Here is a 25572-nt window from a genome sequence, read left to right on the forward strand (position 1 = left end):
TGCAGAGATACGAGTTTGATTACGGAAAATGGTTTTGTCGTTCAGATTCAGATACAGACATATCAGCCGTATTGGAAATAGGCATGTATTTAACGTCCACTAATACATTGTGTCGCATTTTGCAATACATATCCATATGGATATTTCTTTTCACAGAAGACTCCTCAAAATAACAAGTGTACAAGTGAGAATGGAAATATCGAAGGCCTCGAGTTCCATGACCTCAGACAAGGGATGTGTGTTTACAACGAGCCAGACGAAATCGGCTCCGTGAAGATCAAATTCATTCCGTATGATGGCGAATCTTTGCAAAAATCCAAAGATCACAGTTCTACCAAAATCAAACAAGGTGAGTCCTGGACCCGTGTTTATAAAACATTAAGAGTCCAGACTCAAGCTTTAATGACGCCACATGCATACAATTTGTATGGTGTTGTCATGGCATTACTGTCTCAGACTCTATTAGAGTCTCGAGTCTAGACTCTAAAAGGTTTATAAGCACCAGACCTGTGCTTTTTCGTTCCATTGTTATTACGAACCGGTTAGAGTTAGGGGCAAAGCGAAGCTTCATTTACCAAAGTGATTTGGGCAAAATATATGCCTTTTCCCTATAATGTAATGTACACCTTTTTGTTTTAATTCTTTATTTTTATTTGTGGATTGGTAGAAACATAAATACATGTACACACACACACACACACACACACACACACACACACACACACACACATATATATATATATATATATATATATATATATATATATATACATACATACATACATATACATACATATATACATATATATATATATACATACATACATACATATATATATCTATATCAGGGTTGACAATTAATGTGAAAACCATGGTCTGAAGAAAAATCTTACTGGCCCTTCTCAAATTCAAGTAGCCCTTCAATTATCACATTGAAATTTAACTGCACAGCCTAAAATAAAAACAAGAATGTTGTTTGTTGAATAATAACAATGTGCTTACCGTATATAGTCCGTTTGCTTCAACGGTAAACCGATAAATAATGTTCTTAACCCATGCCATCTCAAATAACTTTTTCTTTTTTTCTTTTTTTAAAGAAATCCCATATAAATAAAAATGTTTCTTTACAAATTACCATTGAACTATACAGATTAAATCTAATTTTGTAATACAGGAGTGAAGACAAAATCCTAGAATAGCCAAGGTATGCAACTTGACTTGCATTGTCTATGAAGTAAAATGTAATGCAGTACAAGGAGGTTAATAGTAGAACTGCGAGTGCTTTAAATAAACTAGTCTAGGACTGGCAGTCCTCTTTGTGGCGATGCAAGAGGGATGACATACACTTTGTGGCGATGCAATATGGGTGAAATATCCAGTAAAAGATATCCTCGAGAGTGGCTTTCCTCCTATAGGCGAGACGCCAGATAGAGATCCAAGGAATCATCCACTATTTTGCCAAATCCCAATTCGACTCTGCATTGTACAGGGATATGGCTCTGATTTGTATTACAGTTTTGTCGGGGTTTTGTTTTTTGTTGTTTTTGTTTTGGGTTTTTTTTTTGGTTTTTTTAGGGGTTTTTTGAAGGGTGTGGTGCCGCACGGCCGCCCTTCTTTAATTTTCACCCAGCGAGAACACTGCTTTCATGTTACCTTGGATGTTCTATCAATTGCCTTAAAATCTATATTAGAAAAGAAGATTTAACCTATGCAGTATGTTTTTATATGAATGTTATCTTTATTCATTATGAAGTTACATGCTAATTGATCGGTTCCCTTTTCACGCAAACGGACTGAACTGAACTGAACTGAACATTTATTTCTCTCAGGCCGTAATCCACGGCATATGAGGAACAATATATAATACAACAATTCACACTTTTTAACAAGATGACAGAGTAAAACTATTCACATAAGTATATCTACATAAAACGAACATGGGAATATAATTATAAATAATTGGTTTGGGTTTGCATACACAATAATAATACAAAAAAGCTATGAGCCGGAGGGCTTGAAAGTATTCATAATATGTTTACAAAATATTGCAAGTTTTCGGAGGACACCAGTTTTTTTACAATTAAATAATTCGTGAAATTTATATGTGTTTGGTATGGATCAATAATATTTCGGTATATATTGAAGTCTGAATTGGTTAAAATATGGGCATGTAAAAATATAATGGAATTCATCTCCGATGTCGTTAGTGTTGCATAAAAAACACAATCTATCATGTAATGGTTTACGTATCCATCTACCTGTCTCTATTGGAAGATTGTGGTTTGATACTCTAAAACGTAACAATGGGCACCAATGTTTTTTTTCTAATAAATTTAAATAATTTTCGAATGCTATACTGCTTTTAAATAGCCTAAAAAAACAGCCTAAAAAAAAATAAAAAATTCTCAGTGTGTGTCTTTGTGCACGCACACGTGTGCGTTTAATTTGGATATTGTAAATGCAACAGTAATAGGCTTCTAATAAAATAAATATCGAAAGAAAAATCAATCTGAACCACCACCCCCCCAAAAAAAAAAAAAAAAAAAAAAAAAAAAAAAAAAAAAAAAAAAAAAGAACAGAAAAGAAATTCATTAGGCTCAGGCCGTTACACAATCGCATATGAGGAACATACTTATTGTTTATTACAGTAATATTTGGACGGTTATGTCATTGTCTAAGTCTTGGTGTCTGGTCTGTTCTTATTGCATGCAAATCGCTTAAACTTAAAAACAATACCGACAACGACTGATAATTAAATTACCTTTGAAATAATCCTTGTAGTACTGGAAAATCTCATTGTTATATTTATATGCGCGCATGCGCACACGTTAGAGTGAGTTAAAACTACAATATAAGCTAATTAAATATGATACATTTTTACCCAATCTAATTAAAATTAGCTCCACTATTACATGTGGATTTAACAGCAGCCAATTGGAGCTCATGTCCACCAATCAAAACCTTACTTGCAGAATCATGCTAATGATTTGAAAATACTTTGAAAACATTCCTAATTATCCTGAGGGTATACGATATGTTTCATGTGAATTACGAATGCCTTATTTAGACCAGTAGAACTAATTTTAATCAGATTGCTAACAACACTGCGTAGTCTCCAATGTCCAGGTAACATTTCGTCTGTAAATAATAATTTAAATATTGACCAATCACACTTCGCCTTTTATAACGTTATTTGGGAGCATACAAATTCTAAAAATATCGGGCGAGTCTATTTTAGTGGCCGCAGTACAGCGAACCGAATGAATTAATGATTAATGACACCCCAGCACGAAAAATACATCGGCTATTGGGTGTCAAACTATGGTAATGCAAATAAATAAAGTGATGATCAACATCAATAAACAAAAACAGTGTAAAGAACTGTGCAAAAACACAAATATCACAGAATTTTTGCGGATACTGAATTTTATGCTGTATTGGCCATTCTCAAAGAGAATGTTACACCCCTGCACCACGGTGAGGTTACAGCACACGCAGGGGTACAGCGAACCATACCAATACGTACGGGATGGGTTATTGGTCTTCAATTTTACATTAATTTTTTTTTTTTTTTTTAATAAAACCCCCCAACTAAATCAGTCTTCAGTTTTACATTACAAATTATTTATTTTATAAAATAAAACATGTTTTAAGGCATTCGTAATTCACACGAAACATGTCGTATACCCTCAGGATAATTCGGAATGTTTTCAAATTATTTTTAAATCACTGGCATGATTCTGCAAGTAAGGTTTTGATTGGTGGACATGAGCTCCAACTGGCTGCTGTTAGATCCACATGTAATAGTGGAGCTAATTTTAATTAGATTGATTTTTACCATACTTCATTGAATAACAATTGTCAAAAAATAGTTCTACTAAATAATTAATGTGTATCCAGTCCACTCCAATAAACCGACGAAAGAAAGAAGTGTTTTATTTAACGACGCACTCAACACATTTTATTTACGGTTATATGGCGTCAGACATATGGTTCAGGACCACACAGATTTTGAGAGGAAACTCGCTGTCGCCACTACATGGGCTACTCTTCCGATTGGCAGCAAGGGATCTTTTATTTGCGCTTCCCACAGGCAGGATAGCACAAACCATGGCCTTTGTTGAACCAGTTATGGATCACTGGTCGGTGCAAGTGGTTTACACCTACCCATTGAGTCTTGCGGAGCACTCACTAATAAACCGACGACTTCCAGGTTTTAAAAATATATACTACTCAAAAGAATTTAAGGGTCAAAAATTTATAACCAAATAAGTTTCAGTGTAAACTACACCAATTTTTTTATTATGGCATCCCACGTTTCGAATAAAATCCTTTGTAATGACAGATTTTGTTCGTTGTACATAATAATGAAATTCAAGACAAGATATGTTTAGCTGCACGTTCATCAAACCATCTAACACTGAAAAGGTATATATATATACTACTCAAAAGAATTTAAGGGTCAAAAATTTATAACCAAATAAGTTTCAGAGTGTATTAGATTGATGATGTAAACTACACCAAATTTTTTATTTATTGTTCCATATTTACAAAAACCCACAAATAAACGTCACTGTATACAAGAAAGTCACATGACATGCTGTCAAAGTTGAAGGTTGTCAAACATGGATTTTACACATTAGAACATTCGTTTAATAGTGTGTGAATCCACCCCTGGCGCGAATACACTCGACACATCGTTGCCTCATGCTGTTGATCAGACGTCTGAAGAACTCTTGGGGAATGGCCTGCCACTCTGCCATAAGAAGTTGACCCAGATCATGAAGGTTGGCCGGAGGGGCATGGTTATCCCGAACTCTCCTGCCTAATTCGTCCCAGGCGTGCTCTATTGGGGCCAAGTCAGGCGAATATGCTGGCCAATCCATCCTGGCGATACCTTGTTGTCTGAGAAAGTCCGTTACCACCCTGGCGCGGTGGGGTCTGGCATTGTCATCCTGCAGAACTGCCCCGCCGCCAATCTGCTGAAGGCCTGGGAGAACCAACGGCCGGATAATCTCATTCAGATAGCGGATTCCATTCAGATTGCCATCCACCACATATAGGGGGGTCCTGTGGTGGATAGAGATGCCGCCCCACACCATGACGCTGCCACCACCGAACCGGTGACGTTGTCTAACGTTAACGTCAGCGAAGCGCTCCCCAGGACGTCTGTAGACACGAACCCGACTGTCGTTGAACTAGAGACTAAACCTGGACTCAGTGAACATCACTCGACCCCACTGAACACGTTGCCACCGCAGATGAAGCGTGCACCAGTGACGTCTGGCCGTTCTGTGACGTGGTAGGAGTGGTGGTCGAACAGCCTGGCGACGGCAGCGTAGATTATTGGCTCTCAGACGATTGCGTATGGTTTAATCAGACACTCGAGTTCCAGTCGCAGTCCGCAGATTGTCACGTAATCGGCGTGCAGTGGTTGTGCGTTGACGTAGAGCCATATTGGTGATGTAGCGGTCCTCTCTATTTGTAGTGCTTCGGGGTCTTCCCGAACGTGGACGATTTCGAACAGAATTCGTTGCTTGGTACCGTTGCCACAGTCGGCCAACGACACTCTGACTGACACCAAGTCTCAGAGCAACATTTCTTTGCGATAGTCAGTTGAAGTCGTACCATTGTCGAATTTGGAGTGTGCACCGTACACGAACGCAAGCTCCAATTATACGGAAATTCAGCATTGGGAACATGGAATACACGTGCAAAGCGTGCAAATGAAGCGCTTTGTGAAAAAGCAAGTTATGGGCACTTAGCAGACCTTTCGCTTTCGCCCTAATTTACGTGCAAATGTAAGCATGTTTTCGCCATTAGAACTAGTCGACAGTGTCAATGACAGTGGATTTTAATTCATTTATGGGTTGCTTAGACCCACTTTCGTCAAAATGGAACAATACCATGCGTGACATTATGGTCTAGCTAATATAATTGACATTCAGACAATAATGTCGAAAATATCGTCTGACCCTTAAATTCTTTTGAGTAGTATATATACATGCAATGTCTGCCATTCCCAGTCTGGAGCTCCTCGCGGTGAGACGTGTTTGTTTCGCTTGTGCACACTGCACGTGCTTTCGCGGCTAGACTTGGGGATCCTTCACTTTGTTGTTTTTGTCAGCGAAGTGAAGTTTTCTACTGGGATGTATGCGGCCACTGGAACTGATTGAACGCTGGAACGCTTCTCGTTTTAACAGTCTGCACCACCAGGTTGGATTCTTTTTTAGCGAGATTCCTAGCCTCCACGTCATTTCTCTGTCTGACTATGTTGACTTGGTTTTTTCGTGACTCGTATGACGGCCATTCTGCAGAACGCCACGGTTGTACGCGTTTAGTCTCTACATGTCCGAGCCTGTCCTAGCAGCACTGTAAGATTGAACGCCCCACTATAAGAAGAAATAGGAAGCGGGGTCGGCCCCTAGTACTCTTTTCTGGACTTTACTTTGTTTTATTGTGATACCATCTCGTATCCTCCGGAGTCGGGCCCGTCCGCACCACTATACCAACCCATGACGACTGGACTATACCCTAGTCTGATTCTCAAACCCGTTCAGACGGATCCGGCTTCTCAAGATCTGTAGTTCAGCACAGCACTACACCTTCAACATCTATTGACTGTCAATCTAGGGATTTTCTTGACGGGATACAACCCATCTCGTCCCTACAAGCTGTGCACCCTAACGGCCTTAACGAGGCCACAAACGTGGACATATAGAGCGGACTTTAAACTTTTAGACCTTCGTTCAAAAGTTTATGTCGAAATTACTTCTTTAAAAAATGTTTTTTTATTAAATAGTCCGATCCTCTCTTCTTTCTCTTATTTATTTTTGGACTGTCCTTCTAAAATGCTCCAAATTATATAAATATTCGACCGAGCAGTCAATTCTTTTTATTTTTGGCTTGTAACGTTTCTTTTTTTTTTAAATTCTATTAACTTTTTTACTAATTGCTATTTTCAAAATTCTGCCTATTTTCAACAATACGCTTCCCCCACTCCATCCCGAGTCAGGCTACCGATCTTATCTAATTTCTTTTTGACCACCCGATCTAATTTAGCGACCAAATTTAATGAGTAGAATTTTCTTTATTAATTATATTAATTAGAGATGCGCATCAAAATTTTAAAGGCCCAATATTTAATTTTTGGATGTAAATTTCAAAATTGTTCGCTTAATTTTTTTTCTGTCCCGGGACAAGCCCCTGGCTGTCCAGAGACAGGCCCCAGGACGGACATGCTCGAAACTCTAGTGGTATATGAACTTGTAAAAATTATTCGCACTCGCACTCGCAATGTCTGCAATACGTTTTGAGCTCTATTTTTAGAAAGACCCGGCCTAACACTACAGAAGCTGAGTCTGGCGCTGTCAAAATAGAATGTGTTTTGTCACGTTCTATTCAGTTTGAGTGCGTTTCTTCATTTTTAACTGGTAGTATACTCACCGGACCCTAAAATCGATGGTCGCCCAACGGACGTTATATATGTGTATATTTTTTAAAAGCCGAGATAATGAAGGAAAACTGTTTTTCTTGATCAGTAGTTAAAATGTCGAATTTGTTTTAATGACAATGAAAGCTGAATATATTTACGATTTCTTTGTATATTTGCGGTATTTATAGCATATTAGGTGTTTTAGTTATTTTCTTAAATAGTTGTAGTTACGACAATTAAATGCGTCATTTACGACCAACAGTATATCAAGTAAAGTTAAATATTTATTCTGAAAGAACCATCACTTCTAAAACATTTCAGTTTTGCAAATCATATATTTATTTTAAAAAAAGAGAAAGCTTGTAAATAGAAAATATTTAGAAGCAAACATTCAAAAAGGAATACAAGTAGAAGTACGTATTAATAAAATCACCGCTTAAACAAAATATTACGTACAAGTTGTTTTACTTTTGTTAATAATAATACGATAAATAAAATCACCAATTGAGAAAATAATAATGTGAAAAAAAGTACTCTGACTCGTGAAATCCTTTGACCCACTCCTGATTTTGTGTGACCTTATCTGGTGCAGGGTTTCTACCAGAGGGTAAAATGGGTATGGTGCCATACCCAAATATTTTTGAAGAATGTTTTTAAGTTAACTTTTTGACAAAATTAATTACTCTTAATCCTAACCCAAAACTTAACCCATTTTCTCTCTGAGGGAGGACCCCCCCCCATCCCCCCACACCTCTGTTGACTGTGGTTGCATTCAGTTCCATAGAGCCATACCCAAATATAAATATTTCTATCTGGCAGAAACACTGTGATGGTAGTGATCCATGTTCGTTGTTTGATGATGGTGCATCAGAATCAGACGACTTGTCCATACAAAACCTCTTTTCCTAGGCAAGTATTCGTTTCTGATGAGTCATCAGAAAAGCTGATGTCATGTTGTGTGCAGTGTTCTTTCCGTGTTCTTTGCACCATGGGAGTCCTTTTGCAGATAGTTCCTGGTTCTGCTGCCTCAGGGTGTACTTCACTAGTTTCAAGACTACCTGGTTTATCAACTAGTGCAACAGACAAACCAGAATAGTTAAGCAAACTGAAACTGGTATCCTTTAATGAATAAACTATGTTTAGCAGCTCATTGGTTTGGGATACACCGGGTTCAAGTGAAGCTCATTCAAAGGATATAAGGTTTACGTTTCCAATGAGGGTGTGTACTGAATATCAAATCCATGTTCACCTGTTGAGTATGCAGGATTCTCTCCAGGTTATATTGAGTGAACAGTAAACCCTACAGCTTCTGCTGTGCGTTGGGTGTACCCTCCGGGTCCTGCTGTGTGTTCAGTGCACACTCCTGGTTTTGTTGTGTATTTGGTGATCTCTCCGGGTTCTGTTGTTTGTGCAGTGATCTCTCCAGGTTCTATTGTGTGTTCAGTGATCTCTCCAGGTTCTGTTGTGTGTCCAGTGATCTCCCCAAGTTCTGTTTTGTGTTGGGTGTACTCTTCGGGTTCTGTTGTGTGTTCAGTGCACACTTCTGGCTTTATTGTGTATTTGGTGTTCTCTCCGGGTTCTGTTGTGTGTCCAGTGATCTGTCCAGCGTATATTGTGTGTTCAGTGATCTCTCCAGTTTCCGTTGTGTGTCTGGTAATCTCTCCAAGTTCTGTTGTGTGTTAAGTGATCTCTCCAGGTTCTGTTGTGTATCCAGTGATCTCTCCAGGTTCTGTTGTGTGTTCAATGATCTCTCCAGGTTCTATTGTGTGTTCGGTGATCTCTCCGGGTTCTGTTGTGAGTCCAATGATCTTTCCAGGTTCTGTTGTGTGTTCAGTGATCTCTCCAGGTTCTATTGTGTGTTCGGTGATCTCTCCGGGTTCTGTTGTGTATCCAGTGATCTCTCCAGGTTCTGTTGTGTGTTCAATGATCTCTCCAGGTTCTATTGTGTGTTCGGTGATCTCTCCGGGTTCTGTTGTGAGTCCAATGATCTTTCCAGGTTCTGTTGTGTGTTCAGTGATCTCTTCAGGTTATACCGTGTTCAGAGATCTCTCCAGGTTATGTATTATGTTTGTTCAGTGATATATACAGACTATGTTATGTGCAGTGTTCTCTCCGTGTTTTGTTGATTGTTAAGTGATCAATCCTCCGGTTTCTGTTGTGTGTGCTAAATTATTTTCTGCGTCTGTTGTGAGTGATATACCATGTTACCGAGTTCTCTTGTGTGTGCTATGTCATGATCATGGTATGTTGTATGTGTGTTCTGTCATGTTCTTCTTCAAGTTCTGTTGTGTGTACTATGTCACGTTCAGATTCTGTTGTGTGTGCCACGTCATGTTCAGGTTTTGTTGTGAATTCTCCATTATGTTCAGGTTCTGTTGTGAGTGCTATGTCATGTTCATGTTCTGTCGCAAGTGACTGGATAAAGGCCGTGGTATGTGGGAAAGTGCATATAAAATATACCTTGCTGCAGTCATAATTACCAAATGTTTAACATCCAATAGCCGATGATTAATTAATCAATGTGCACTAGTGGTGTTGTTAAAGAAAACAAACAAATAAACTGTCGCAAGTGCTATGTCACGTTCATTTTCTATGGTGATTATTTTCTCATGTTCAGCTTTTTGCTATGTTATGTTCAGGTCTTTTTGTCATTGAAGCCAGTGCACCACGACTGGTATATCAAAAGCCGTGGTATGTACTACCCTGTCTGTGGGATGGTGCATATAAAATACCTTTTGCTGCTAATCGAAAAGAGTAGCTCACGAAGTGGCGACAGCGGGTTTCCTCTCTCAACATCTGTGTGGTCTTTAACCATATGTCTGACGCCATATAACCGTAAATAAAATGTGTTGAGTGCGTCGTTAAATAAAACATTTCTACATATTTCTTGCAAAGCCCATGACTACATTGACTAGATGTATATTGTGTATGCTATATATCATGTTCAGGTTCTGTTGTGTGAGCTATGTTATGTTCATGTCCTGTTGTGTGTGCTATGTCATGTTCAGCTTATGTTGTGTGTGCTATATTATGTTCAGCTTCTGTTGTGCGTGCTATGCTATGGTAATGTTTTGGTGTGTGTGTTGTGGCAATGCCGTGTTAACGTTCAACATTCTGTTGCTTAGCTTAGCTTAGTAACTGGTTTAACGTGTCCATAGTCCATATGCCACTAGGGTTTCGAACACGCCTATCCCGAGTCCGGCCTCCGAAAGGATCGGGTGTCTGACTCAGGACAGGGATATTCTGTTACAAATATTTGTTAACTGTCTAGTTAATCAAAGTTCATAAATCTTGCTATCGTTTATGTTGATGCCACATTCACTTTATTCACCTTTAACCTTACGTCTGATTACACTGTCTTTTGTTACTGGACTTTGTCCTGCATAACTTACAATGTCGTTTGTATCTGCAATATTGTTAATCCATGATGCCTACATTAGGGCAATCCTGTAGATATTCAAAGGCAGCTGAAAGGCGGAATTTGATCACCGTAACATATAATTAAATACATGTACATCCAAAATCAGTGTGATTATGCTTGCACTTTGGTCGTATAGGCCACATACACCATTATTATGAATTAAAATTGTATCTACAGATACAAATTACATGTTGGACACTTTGCTTCAATTAAAAACATTTCAAAATAGATATTTGTTTTTCAAGAAATTTCACCAAAACATGTTTATTATTATAATTATTGTGCACATAATATAGCAAACAATACAAACATTAATGTTACTGCAATTCCTATTTATATATATATAGACACCATTCTTGTCTGTTGCTAAATGGTTCGTTGCATGCAGTACCAAATGTTTTTCTTAAATAGACCGGACTCTCACAACGACAAAAGTCATATTATTTTTTAGGATTCAAGCACATAAAAATATTGACATAATGTATGCTCTATTGTACTTCGCATTTGTAATTTCTATCACAGACCGACAACAAAGAATACATATGTGTCGTAGTTGGCACATACGACCTATGTCAGACATAATTATATAACGAACTGTATTTAAAAAAGGTTTATTTACCACACACGGACCAGTCGTGTTCACATAATGGACAGCAAGCAAATCGGAGGAAAGTCGTATGTGTCAGTTGCGTCTATTTTCGTGCAAATTGGTATCTGTGATTCACTTACGACCATTTAAATCCTTCTGTATCGGCGATGCAATTAGAGACACAGCTACGATTTTTTTGTGACAATATGTAATCGGGGATGGCGATTCCGAATATGCAAAAAAGACGTTTTAGATCGTATCTGCCACTTACGACCTTTTAGCTCTCACGCGACGATATATATATATATATATATATATATATATATATATATATATATATATATATATATATATATAATATATATATATACTCGCGGAAAAAAGTTCCTGTGCACCAAATAATTGCATATAGAATATAATTGACTTGAAATCTGGCCATACACATTTCGGTAAATGAATGTGTAACCACTCATTTCGATATTCCACAGGTGTCCTGTCAATTGCATGAGCTATTCATGCTTTGTGATCACAAGTTGCATTACTAGCATTCTTGGTCACGTGCTCCTGTTTGACGTCATTTTTCTTATCATTGGACTCTAAAACTATTGTATGGATTCTCATCACTCAGAAAAATACTTGTGTTGTTATCTGATCGTCGTCAGTGTGATGCTACGCCTCCAATAAAATGATCTTCTTATTGAGGTTAGAATGGCACAAACGTTGGTGCTAATAATTTTGGTGTTCATTGGTGTTCATGAGAACACTATGCAGTGTCTGTGGAGATGTTCTCTACAGATTAGGGATATTAGGGATGTTCCATATGTAAGGAGTCGACACCTAAAGTCACGTTAATAAATTGTCAATATCAAGCGTGTTTACATATGGAATCATTTGGAAATGACAAGTTTAACATCCCAATACATCCCTGAGTTAAGGCCAATCAGTGGAAGAACTGTACGCAACCGATTAAGTGATCACAAAGTACGACCATGACCGTCCATCAGTACGTCGTTCTGTTACATCATCACCGACGGCTCACCAATCATTGCGTAGACCGTACTTCAAGTTCAGAAGACAGGAGAGGATCACTGTACTTTTAACAGATAAATAGTACATCTATGTAAAACGCAATATTTTTTAATTTTAAAAGATAAGTCTCACTGAAATTGTAATGATGCACAGGAACTTTTTTCCGTGAGTAATATATACATACATGTACACACACACACACACACATACACGTACATACATACATACATACATACAAATATATTAACTTTAAATATTTTATCTGGCAAACTGGTGATCAACTATGATTAGAACCCATTGTCACGGGGATCCTATAATACCCGTAACTGAATGAAACACGATTGTCCAAATATCTCTCCTAACTGTATATCTATTAGATCGCTCTGTAACAAGCAGTTATACCAGCTGGCTCGTCTAGGTATGATCAGAGATAAGATCTTATATAAAGTATATATTATTATAGCACGTTCAGTTCACTAGAAAACACAACAAAAACACAATACACTTTGGAATCTGTATTAACCTACGCTGACAAATGTACTGCCGCAGTAGTTAATTACACAGGAATCTGTATTAACCTACGCTGACAAATGTACTGCCGCAGTAGTTAATTAACAACAACAAATAATAACAACCCAGAACTGATCACTTAATTAGTTAATCTCTAGGTGTCTAGTTTACACAATATGCTAATCACTTCACCGTGACACAACATCCACACGTGTGATGATTGAGAAACGCTTCCCAGGGGAACTTAATTAATAAAGGAATTACAACTCTATTCCTAACTGGTTAATTTTTAATTAACCCTAATTTCTACTCATGATCAATAACTTGTAATACAGACTTAATACTGGTACCTATCACAATAAAGACAATAACCTACAGTTTACCTAGGCCAACCTCTAGGATGACTGGATAAGCTTTATCGATATATAGCATATATATCCGATGCCCGAGCTAGCATATAGTATATATATAATAGGCGGTGCCATATATATAGATATACCTATATTACTCACAATGGACAGAACGGTGAACGGTTGTGAGCAGTTTCCCCCGGGTATCCGTATCGGACTCACCATTCAATAATTAAATCAATTCTCCAATGTATACTGCGTGAGCCTACAGATGACCGACAGCACCGTCTAAATAATATTGGTATAATACAGTATTACAATATTTAAAGTCACATCAATCACATCAAGGTTATACACAGAGCAGAAATAAAATTATTTACCAGTCTGGACGGACAGCGATCCCCTGGAGCCTTCCTTTTGTTTCTCCGCGATATATCTAAAATCCTAGCTATTTATTCAAAACTCTCAGAGACAGCGAATATCGCCTGGGGGCACAACGCGGTACCTCACCTATCATCTGATATTTCCACCTCTCCCAGAGTCGGTATATTTTCTTAGATGACCAGACATTCTGTCGCCAGTCGCCAAAATCACGGTTATAAAAACCGCACTCGCGGAGGTATTACGTAACAAGGTGCCCATCTGGCTAAGTGCATTTGGAACTGCACACGGCCCTCTAAAACAATTAATATCGCCACAGGCGAAAAGAAATTAAGAGCATGTACCGTCACACCCATATAGGTGAGTGGTTTTTTTAAATCTCAAAATTGTTCGTTACTATAAATCAGAATTTGAGTTTTACTATTTCAGACAGTTTCGTGAATGGAATCGACAAACTAAAGTACATGGACGAGACAGACGACGAGGCGGAATCGGCTTCAGCAGAAGACGGACTTCTAGGCAAGTCCAACGAAAAGGAAAGTGTGCCTCCGCCATCCCCCGAACACCGGAATTCAACGGAAAATACACGAGCGAAGAACGCCGATGATAGCCGAGGCGATGCTGAAATGTCTTTGGGGAGCACACTGGCTGATGGCGTCATGAGCAAACTCAACGAGAAGTTGGCTCCGATTGCGGACGAGAGGACCCCAATGCTTTCCAAAGCACACGGCGAAGACGCCAAGCTCCACAGTTAACACAGTGAACTAGATATCAGTCCGTCAGTTAGCTAGATGTCACATTTTTATGTGTGTGAATGTTGTACAACTGTGTGATGTGTTTATGTTGGTGGTCAACGCGAAGAGCGTCAGTTGGTTGTTTGCTACATTGTAAACTAGTGCTAATATTTCGCCAAGGAGTCTCAGAAATTATCATGGGTCATGGCCATGAAACACATTATGCTATGCCTGCTGGAAGGTGCTTGCTGTTTTTATCACATGTATTATTATTTTTTAATAATGCATAGTTAATTTATTTTATCTTCCAATGCCAAGCTAATCCATTATATTTTCTGGAACAGTCATAACATGCAAACAGGGACTTTAATTAACATATTTATGATCATCAAACATCACTTTGAACATGTGTATTTGGAACTTGCATAGCCGCAGTGCAAATATATCTGGTGAGACATTTCTATAGGCGTCATTGTCACTTTAATTCTGCTGTAATGCTAGTGTCAGACTACCAACTGCCACGACGGAGTTGGCCTACTCGCCGATCTCGCGACTAATACGACTGTGCAGTTGCCAGTCTGAGCTCTCTTACAGATTTTCGTCGTATACAACTCCTACGACCAATTAGTTGTTAATCTGAGCGCACCCGTCGTAAGTTGGGAGTAGGGGATATAACAACGCAACTGTCAAGTTGGCCAACTCCGTCGTGACCGTTGATAATTTGAGCCTAGTATATACAGGCGTGAACAGTCTTGATAGACGACTTGTATGTTCTGTATTTTGTGCTCCGAGTCGGGCCACTGACATCCAGAGACGGGACTCAGGAAAGACATGCTCGAAACCTTCATGGTATATGAGCACGTAAAAAATTTCAAGTCAAGTCAAGTATGTTTTGAACTTTCAGAATGTTAAAAAGTAGTTTTTGTATATTTATATCGGCTAACCACTAGCTTTGAGGTGCTACGTGCTTGTTGTATTTGTACTTGTATTATGATTATTGTTATTATATTAATGGATCTTAAGGCAGTTTTGCTCAGGAGTTATCACAGTATGGTTAATGTAAATCTTACTGATAATGCATTGCGTTAAAATCACCTTTGTGATTAATTTTAGATGGAGCTTTGTTCAGTATAGTGAAAAATAGGCGGATTTTATCGGCCGCGAATTTTGAAAAAAAAAAAAAAATACTATGATAAGTATGTCATGCCGTTTTGCACATTGTTATGTTGTTTTTTCACACATCATGGATGAGCAACGGAAGGCAGACAAGAGGCCAGGATGTGGTACCTTTACTACTACGATGTATACTGAAAACCTACATGATGCAATTGTAGAATACACGGAACGATATATATAGCTTATGTGATAACTAGAATGAGAAGGTAATTCTCTGAACACGTATCGCTTGCTAAAGGCTTCGAGAAATCACTAGAAACAATATGGAAGCGACGCCCCTGTCCTTATCTCTGTATTCTCATTGCAGTCGTTACGGTTTAGGACTCCCATCAGTGTGTTCTGTATACGTGTGTGTATGCGTATGTGGCTGTATGCTTTGTTTTAACGCTGTAGTAATTATACGAGCACTTCGTGACGACTTTAAAATAGTATTACACACAACCATAAATATGCCAGTAGAAGACGAACGAATGGATGGATGCTTAATGATATCCCCAATTCAAAGAGTTTCATTCATTAGTATATTGGTGTCAAAGGTAACATTAAATCATTGTCAATCGGAATGTATAAAGTGCATAAAGCTGATTAGAGAAATGCTGTGCTTAAACAATATACACACACAGTGTAAAAATGCTGCTTTAATAATAAGAAATGAAATGTTTTGCCCACCAAAAACTGGATAGTGTAAAAAAAATTTTTTTAAATTAAATTCAAATTCATGTCATGAGGCAGAATGCCAAGGGAACTTTGTGGGAGGTTTGGAGGGGAATGAAAATTAATATAAAATAAAATTATAACTGTTGCAAAATTCAGGGGGTCCGGGCCCCTGCCCCCCTAGATCCGCCTCTGCACAGTGTTATGTAAACTGTATGATTTACCAATGACTATTTTTTAAAATCTTAACAATTAGTGATATGACTTGTCGTTGTGAGGTATAACTGTCGTCAACATGTTTGTACCATTTGCGGCCGCATTAATCATGAACATGTGTCCATATACTGTATACCATATTTTAACAAGTGTGCCTTGTCCTTACTATTGTTATAATTTCCCAAGACATCCGTATACATAGTTGCAATGAATGTGTACACAAGACTGTTTTGTAAGTATCATAGTAGTGTGTGGCTTAGCAAGACATTGTCCTGTGTCGACATATAGTGGTGTGCTTATTATTGGAGACTCAAATACCATGACATTAAATTGTATGATAATGCCTGTATTGTTTCACACTCGGATATACTGCAACATTTTCATTTACCATTTTATCTTAAGCGGAGTGAATAGGCAAAGTATATTCAATATGGAGCCGGAGTAGTTTAATGTAAATTATTTTTGATTATTACAATCAATGATTCAATAGGGTGGGTGGGTGTTTTTTTTGTTTTTTTTTCGGTGGAGTATTGTCATTGTTAATGTACATTTCTAGGAACAAGTCATTAGGAAACGTTATATTTTTATGAATAAACAGTCTTTTTAACATGTTTGTTCTTTTGTCTAAACATTAGTATACGTCATTTTATCATGCAGAAACGGTCTATACACAGCACAAAGTGAATGGATCACGTCAGAGATTGCTGCCCTCCGTCATCACGTTTGAAGTTGGTAGCTGCTAGATTCGTCACCCAGTGCCGACTTCAGCACGAAGTGCAACAGCCCAACCGGTGTAGGGGTCACACTCTTGGCTTTAAGGCTGGAAAGTGCAGCGTTCGCACCCCAGTACCGGCTCCCACCCAATCGAGTTTTGACAGCTCATTGGAAAAGTGTACCGCATTTGGTGGTGTCGAGGTTAAGCCATCTGACATAAGGATGGTAGGTACTGGGTACGCATCCCGGTACCGGCTCTCACCCAGAGCGAGTTTTGACGACTCGGTAGGTAGGTGTAAGACCACATCCTCTAATGTTCTTTCTCACTAACCCACTGTCCTGAACAGACAGCTTAGGTGTGTGCCCAGGACAGCGTTCTTGAACCTTAATTGGATAACAGCACGAACATAAGTTGAAATGAAAGGAAAGGTGTAAGACTACTATAACAACGTCCGTCTCTAACCACTAGTTCTGGATAGAATGCATTTAGCAGACGTGAGTGAATATGCGTGATGACAACTGATGAATAAAAAAAAAAAAAAAAAAAAAAATACTATTTGCAAAGTCGTGGCAATGTTCAATCATGTATTGTCTAGATATGACCTTCCTCTTTTTGTATTAGTGAAAAAATATATAACATGGGTATAAAATGTACTAAAATGTAAAAGATGTTAATATGAACAAACGTACGACGAACTGAAATAATAAACAAGGAATTTTAGTGCTAATTTTTATTAATACATTTATTCTAAAAATACAAATACAAATTCACATTCATACAAAGTAAATACTGAACAACCTGTTGAATATCTGAGAAAAAAATGCATATCGGTTGTAATACAAAAGGCATGAGACGGTGACTGCTGGCAAATTCGGGACAGACTGTTGGAACATTAATGTTCGTGAAGTTCAGCAAACAAATACCAAACGATCTGTAGACAGGTTGTCAAGATGAGTAGTCTCCCATTTACACAGACGGTTTCTGAAGAAAGAAAACAAATAAAAATATAAATATACGTGTGATCTTTTTATTATTTTCTTTTTCTTGCAGTATATATGTCAGGGTACCGTTTGATATAAAATTTACAACTTTTGTTCCTTTTTTCTTCATCAGGTACCCCATATTTCACCTAAACATGGTACGTAGCCAGCGTATCCATGCATATAGTACATACAAAATGTATGTGTACAAGTAGGTCTACATAATAACGAGACCAGACAACCAGAACTTGCGTCCTCTCATTACAAAAAGGACAGTAGTCCATTATTTGGCGTATTTTCTATTTGTAAATGTAGTTTACACTGGGGACATAGTCCTATATCGAGTGGAAAGCTATATAATTTGAATACATAAATCAAATTGCTATCTTTTAGGATATTCTAGAAGTTTTAACCGTGGACACTTATTAATATGAAAATCATGACCAATTCTGTTTGTCAGTCCTTGATTTGACCTTTGTATGGTTTTGTTTGAAGGTTTTAAAGGCATATTGTCAAGACCACTGACCTATTTAATGCTCTAACAGTATTACCTGAACAAAAATAATTTGATTTGTCCATAAATGTACTTTATTCAACCATCTTCACAATCACCATACTCCATTTATTAATGACATTTTGTAAAAATAATTGAATTATGGCAATGGTCCATAATTCAAAAACTAAAACTGCCGATAGGGATGACATGGATTTCACTCCATCATAGTTTAGTTAAGGTGATACGATAACTAGATTTGGTTTCCAACAATTAATGTAAGAATTATAATTTATTATCTATTTTTAGAAAAATAAGGTTCTTAAATCCGTGACAGTATGCCTTTAATAAGGAGAACATTCACAGATTCTGATACAATGCGTATTTAACTTTAATTTCTAATGAACACTGTGTGATCATTTTAAATCGTTAAATATAATATCGTTAAAATCTGGTATTTATGATACTGTAAATACAGATCTAAAATTTGGTGTATGCCTATTTAATCAGCAATTCTCACCCGTGCCACACAGAGCTGTAAAGAGCAGTTGGAACTCTTTAAAATGGCGTTGTAAATCTTCTATCATCGACTCGTTCGCCAGATGAGGATGGTGTTGAATACTGGACAGTGAGCTCTGCATCGCGCTGTCAAAATTACAAAGTACTATTCAGGGGCGGATTATGCTTTAGATAAGGGGTTTCCGAAACAATATGTAAAAGTTTAGAATTTGAAATTATAAATTTTACGTGAACATCAATTTAGATATCAATTGTTTTTTGTCTCGTGTGTGTGTGTGTGTGTTGGGGGGGGGGGGGGGGGTGTTTCCGTGCAACTGGGAAACCCACCTTAATCCGCCCATGCTATTAGCTTTACTATAATATATCACTGAACATGTTCTATTTATTAATATGTATAACGGAAAGGTATGACCTAAACTTAACAGCATACCATGGAAATTAAAAGAAAAAACAAACCCAAACAAATTATCAAAATAACTTTCTCTTCAAGAAAAAACAAACCCAAACAAATTATCAAAATAACTTTCTCTTCAAGAAAAAACAAACCCAAACAAATTATCAAAATAACTTTCTCTTCAATCCAGGATCTAGTCAATTACTTGCCTATTTGTTAATATTTGCCGACGAAGTAACTCTGCTAAGAAAACAGGCTTACTTAACATAATATTTAGCTATATTATAAATTGTTAAATTAAAAAATATATATATTATAATTAAAAGGTGTTCTATCAATACAACAAAAATTATTATTACTATTATTCTTGTTAATTCCTAAAAATTGTCCGCGGTCCCTAATTATTGTATTACAGGTAGGGGCCCACTTATTTCTCGTACTGTCAAACTGTTTATACTATACAAAATGCATAGCCATGGTCAGGATGGTGGATGAGAGGATTATGCGCCTAAAATAAAACAAAATAATCGTGTTTCAGAATAACGGTCTGCCGTGCCTGAATGCAATAATTTTAAAGACAATACACAGGCAATGAACATACAAGTAAACACAGGCACTAACCACAATAAAAAATTTAATTTAACAGGATTTATTCCTTTAGTCCAACGTCGTAAATTCCACAAAACATGTACTTCTTATAAAATGATTAAAGGTATGACTCCTAATTCTTTATCAACATTAGTGCCCCCATCAGTAATGACAGTGAGGAATTGAAAAACATTCGTGCTAGAGCAGAACTATATAAGAAATCATTTTTGCCGTCAGCTGTTCGGGATTGGAATGCCCTCGATATTAATATTAGAAATTTAAACTTTTTTAACAAATTTAAAAAGGCAACATTTCCACTAGAACAAACACCACATAAATACTTTTTAGATTTTGGATCACGCTCAAACCAAATTATGCGTTGTAGACTCCGTTTAGATTGCAGTGATCTAAATACCCACAGATTTTTAAGACTCATTTATGATAATCCTTATTGTCGTTGTGGCCATCCTTTTGAAGATACAGTCCACTTTTTGTTCTGTTGTCCTTTGTATGATCATATTCGCCCAACCATGTTCTTTTATAACAGAGGTTTCAACATTAAAACAGTGCTTTTTGGAAATAAGGATTATCCTTTTGAATTGAACCTAAAGATAATACAATCTGTGCACAATCGCCCAACCATGTTCTTTTATAACAGAGGTTTCGACATTAAAGCAGTGCTTTTTGGAAATAAGGATTATCCTTCTGAATTGAACCTAAAGATAATACAATCTGTGCACAATCGCCCAACCATGTTCTTTTATAACAGAGGTTTCGACATTAAAGCAGTGCTTTTTGGAAATAAGGATTATCCTTCTGAATTGAACCTAAAGATAATACAATCTGTGCACAATCGCCCAACCATGTTCTTTTATAACAAAGGTTTCGACATTAAAGCAGTGCTTTTTGGAAATAAGGATTATCCTTTTGAATTGAACCTAAAGATAATACAATCTGTGCACAATCGCCCAACCATGTTCTTTTATAACAGAGGTTCGACATTAAAACAGTGCTTTTTGGAAATAAGGATTATCCTTCTGAATTGAACCTAAAGATAATACAATCTGTGCACAATTTGCATGTTTTGCTTAAAATTTGTATTTTATATGGTTTACACACGTAGCTCATGTATATTTACGAATGCGAGTTCTATATCCAACAAAGTATTTGTAGTTTGTATGCAATGCCTGAAATGTTATTTATGTAATCTTTCATGTTCATAATTTATTTCAATTAATGTATTATGTCAAATTATATCGTGGAGAGGCATTTACATAGGCCTACAGCCTGTTTGCCGATCTATTTCATTTATTTTAAATGAATAAATATATGTTTAAAAAAAACAAAAACATGTAAACACAAACACCAGTAGAGAGTAAACGAACTACTCACGAACACGGTAGTGGTTCAGCAATATGCTCGAGCAGCACTGAAGTGGCGACCTCTGGACAGGGGGCTCCCTGGACGCAGTGACTACAGTCCTTATTCAGTTCATTGTGGATCTTCATGTCTTCCTCCGTGTACTCCGTGTAGGAGCTACCCAAACACAACGCTGAAGTCTTGTTCTCGATACAGTCAAGTGTCGACAACATAGTGCTGAAACAAAAACGATCGAGGATACACTGTTGTAATATACTCTTAAAAAAAACAGTAGGGGAATTCTAATAAGAATTTACAATTGCAAAAATTGTACGGTAGGCCTATATTAGCTGTGGGGAATGGTTATATGATAATAGTGAATTAATTGGGCAAACATTACAACCGGTAGTTCAGTATTACAGTAGGTTTTACGACCACCAAAAATCTTGAAGGACGATTGGGGTCAGAAGTGAAATTTGAAAGTTGACGGGTTTTTTTTTTATCAGTAAATCGCAAATTCAAACAATAAAAATTACTAAAAACAAAACAATAACTGTATGATCAACAGAATGAAAAAGATTGACAAAAATAATGTTCCACGGTGATTAATGGACCTTCCTGGAAATGGTCAAAATCGAGAATGATACCCCAAGCACGTGTACGGGGCAACTGCGTGATGCATGTGCAAACTATGGGATGTGTTTCGGTGTGTTGATAAACAGACCTGAACGTTCTTTACTAGGAAGTCTGTGGTCAAAACGTATGTTCTGTCCAATAGTTGATATTAACATTAATATTTCAGGTTCCACTACCTTTTTTTGAATAGTATATAAAAGACGTCACTAGTGGTTTAATGTAGGGTCTCCACGAGTACTCGGGCACGGGCTCGAGTACCTGTGCAAGAAAGAGCACTCAATTATATATGTTTACATCATTTTATCATGATCGAGGAAAAACAAAAGTAGAAAGTGTGGAATGCAATACAATGTCATGATTTGGCATCCATGTTCAGCGCTGGAATTAAGATGCATAATGCTATTTTACTTTATTCCTTAGTCTCATTATTTAGTGTCGGGTACTCAAATTTTGGACTTGTGGAGGCCCTAGTTTAATGAACTATATATACTTACGAACAGCTGTAGAAATCGGATCTTGAAATAGCCATATGAACACACGTATCAACAGTTCCACATGTGCCGGGTATTTCCTTAACCACGTCTACCCACCACAGAGGCGCGGCCACAAACCCAGCTGAAACAAAGAACCACAAAACACTCGATTATCTGCTACAAAACTAATTATTCATTACAATTAATGGGTATATTACACATGTTCAGTTAAAATGTTTTTAAAATGATGATTTTTAAAAGAAATAACAAATACAAAATGTATAATCTATACTTAATGGTATAAATGAATCTCCTGAAAAAAGAAAAAAGTATAAGTGAATCTTTGATTTTTCCAAGGTGAAGTTTAATATACACTGGTATAGTATACGAATAATTTAATTATCACTGCTTAAAAAACAACAAAACAATACACGTAATGATGATGATGGTGATGATGATTATATTAAGATATATTTACTCGCATCTAAATCCGCGACTCCATAAAAAAAAACCCTGCAGTTTTTTCATATTTAAATAAGAATTATTTCATACAAGAAGTCATAATCATGATCATGCTAAAAGTGCAATGAAAACTCACCAATACTAACAGATGATCCATTCTGGCAGTGTTCTTCTAGTGTTTGTCCTATTCGGAGATTTTCCGGAGGAACAGTCACATTACAGCTGTCAGACGCATTGGCAAAGCAGTTAAGAAAATCGGACATGTATCTGGAAATCAGCATTACACAGGTTTTCAATGGATCCATAAATTTGGGATTTTAAAATGTTATTTTTTTTTTTAAATTTAAAAAGAAAACAGCACGCTTTTCTAAGTTTGTTAGAAGTTTAGTAGAGCTTTTTCAACAACGAAAAAACCGAAATCATTAAGTTTTCTTTAAGTTATTTAAATTATTTAATTAAACGCACTATCAAGTGTGAACGTCTATTTACCATATCAAATGTATTCTGAACAACAAAACACATGTACATGTATTAATCAATTCGCGTTTCTTTTGTTGGACAGTATTTATCACTGTTACATTGTATCTCTATGATGCCTTGATACATATAAGATTGAATGTCCATATTTACAGTTCATATAAAGGAACATTTTTTTTTTTTTTACGACACTTAAATCGAGGTTCGAATGAGAATTCCGAGCTACATATCGCAACTCATTATAAAATGATGGACATCAGTCTACAATAAATAGAGAATACTACATGAGTGACCATTTGATACGATTTTTCTTACAATGAGTTGTTTTGAAAAGTATCTAACGAGCGAAAACGAGTTAAACACCTTTTTAAACAACGAGTTTAAAATAAAACAAATGGTATCTAACAAACACGAATGTAATATTCTATTTCATACATATGCTAAAAAAAAACGGGTCCAAAAACAATTTAAGTATCTTTTCAAACTAAAACCCATTTACATTCATAACATTCATTTACACTTATTTTCGTGCTTATACTCAATTAAGGTACAATTATGTGTTCTGGGTATACACACCCATTGAGTCGTTAAACCTTGAATAGTTAAACCTCACTGTGTGGGAGCCGGTACCGGATTGTGAACCAGTACCTACCAGCCTTATGCCTGATGGCTTAAAGGGACATTCTAGAGTGTGTTTTTAAGATATTATCAACTAACAGACTTTTTGACGACTGCAGTTACATACCAAATGTATTTTTCTGCTTACAATATTAGTGGCTGTATATTAAAAATGTTTCTGATCGTTCTAATATTTGTACTAGGTTAAATGTTATTTTATTTCCTACAAAAAAAAATTCGTACGTACGAAATTATTTGAAGACAAAATCTAGTTTGGGCTTCTTACAAATATTAATATGACCAGAAACACATTGATTATACAGACACTGATATTCTAAACAAGAAAATATATTTAATATGTAAGTTTAATCGTAGAACTATTTTATTAGTCGGAAACCTCTTACTATGTAGCAAACTCGGGAATGTCTCTTTAACCACCGAGACCTTCTACGTCAAAGAACAGTCCTTTTCGATCGTGTTGTTTCACTGGACCCGGTCGCATGGTTTTACATTGTTATCACACGTATGTGTTATTAGTGTGTGTTATCAAAAATAACTAATAGTGTTCTAACCAATATTGGGTGTGTAAGAAAAACGTTTAACTTACGAACAATTAGTTTATTCATTTATGTGTGTAGACAATCGGCCCATATACGACAGTTTACATAATAGTTTACAATATAAAAGAACTTGATATCAGTAAATAAAATACATCAACTTACGGACACATAATGATGCCTTCGTGGAAGAGTTTCAAAGTGGTCGTGTATTTCTCTTTGCAAAACGTTTGACCAGGACACGCGGTGCAGGTGCCACAGATGCTCGCTACAGGTAAACAACACCAGCATAGTGTTTAGAATTGGTTTAGAAATTATAACTTTAAAAATTTATGCTGATCCAATAACCGTTTGATAATTTTTGGAAAACATTTACATGCAAACCTTAATTATTTGCTGCTTGTTCAGCAATTTTTTTTTACCACATGTAATACTTTATCAATAAAACTTCTTGATTAGCAAAAGTGAAAGAAATCCAATCCAATAGCACATCGATTAATATATTAGACAACACCGTAAACAATTATTTATTCAAAATGAAAGAAGAAAGGTATAGCATTATAGGTTATCAGTTAACAGCAAGCGATATTTTTCTGTTTTCCAGATAGTAAACAACAAACATGTTATCCCGAATAGAATATTATATATATATATATATATATATATATATTCAACAAAATAGTCTACTAAGACGTAGAAAATGTTATATGCCCATGTTGTTAATTATTACCATAACGTAAATACGAATAGGTGCCAGAGTGTAATATAGATGGTTTACAAATGTTATTGTTATCATCATCAGCACC

At 36.6% G+C, this 25572-nt stretch overlaps 2 protein-coding genes across 2 annotated transcripts in view; one reads left to right on the plus strand and one right to left on the minus strand.

Moving 5' to 3' along the window:
* The window catches only part of LOC121380339, a 17851-nt gene extending 745 nt beyond the window's left edge, over positions 1-17106 (plus strand). The window contains exons 2-3 of the mRNA XM_041509120.1: positions 157-349; positions 14145-17106. Of these exons, the coding sequence (XP_041365054.1) occupies positions 235-349; positions 14145-14470 (441 nt within the window). The 5' untranslated portion in view covers positions 157-234 and the 3' untranslated portion in view covers positions 14471-17106. The remainder of the gene's footprint in view (positions 1-156; positions 350-14144) is intronic.
* Positions 17107-17565: 459 nt separating this feature from the next.
* On the minus strand, positions 17566-22788 carry LOC121380564. The gene is made up of 4 exons (XM_041509435.1): positions 22674-22788; positions 21577-21780; positions 19204-19328; positions 17566-18191 (listed from the first exon to the last, which is right to left on the minus strand). The coding sequence occupies exons 1-4, from the start codon at positions 22706-22708 to the stop codon at positions 18103-18105; spliced, it is 453 nt and encodes a 150-aa protein (XP_041365369.1). The 5' UTR covers positions 22709-22788; the 3' UTR covers positions 17566-18102.
* Positions 22789-25572: the final 2784 nt, after the last annotated feature.

This window comes from Gigantopelta aegis, chromosome 9, assembly GCF_016097555.1.
Source record: "Gigantopelta aegis isolate Gae_Host chromosome 9, Gae_host_genome, whole genome shotgun sequence".
NCBI lineage: Eukaryota > Metazoa > Mollusca > Gastropoda > Neomphalida > Peltospiridae > Gigantopelta > Gigantopelta aegis.

Coding starts and splice junctions, on each gene's coding strand:
- LOC121380564 (XM_041509435.1), bottom strand. CDS start 22,708: ATGGCTATTTCAAGATCCGATTTCTACAGCTGTTC. Junction 19,329..21,576: donor GCTGAACCACTACCGTGTTC/GTGAGTAGTTCG, acceptor TAATTTTGACAG/CGCGATGCAGAGCTCACTGT. Junction 18,192..19,203: donor TACAGCTCTGTGTGGCACGG/GTGAGAATTGCT, acceptor TTCTTTCTTCAG/AAACCGTCTGTGTAAATGGG.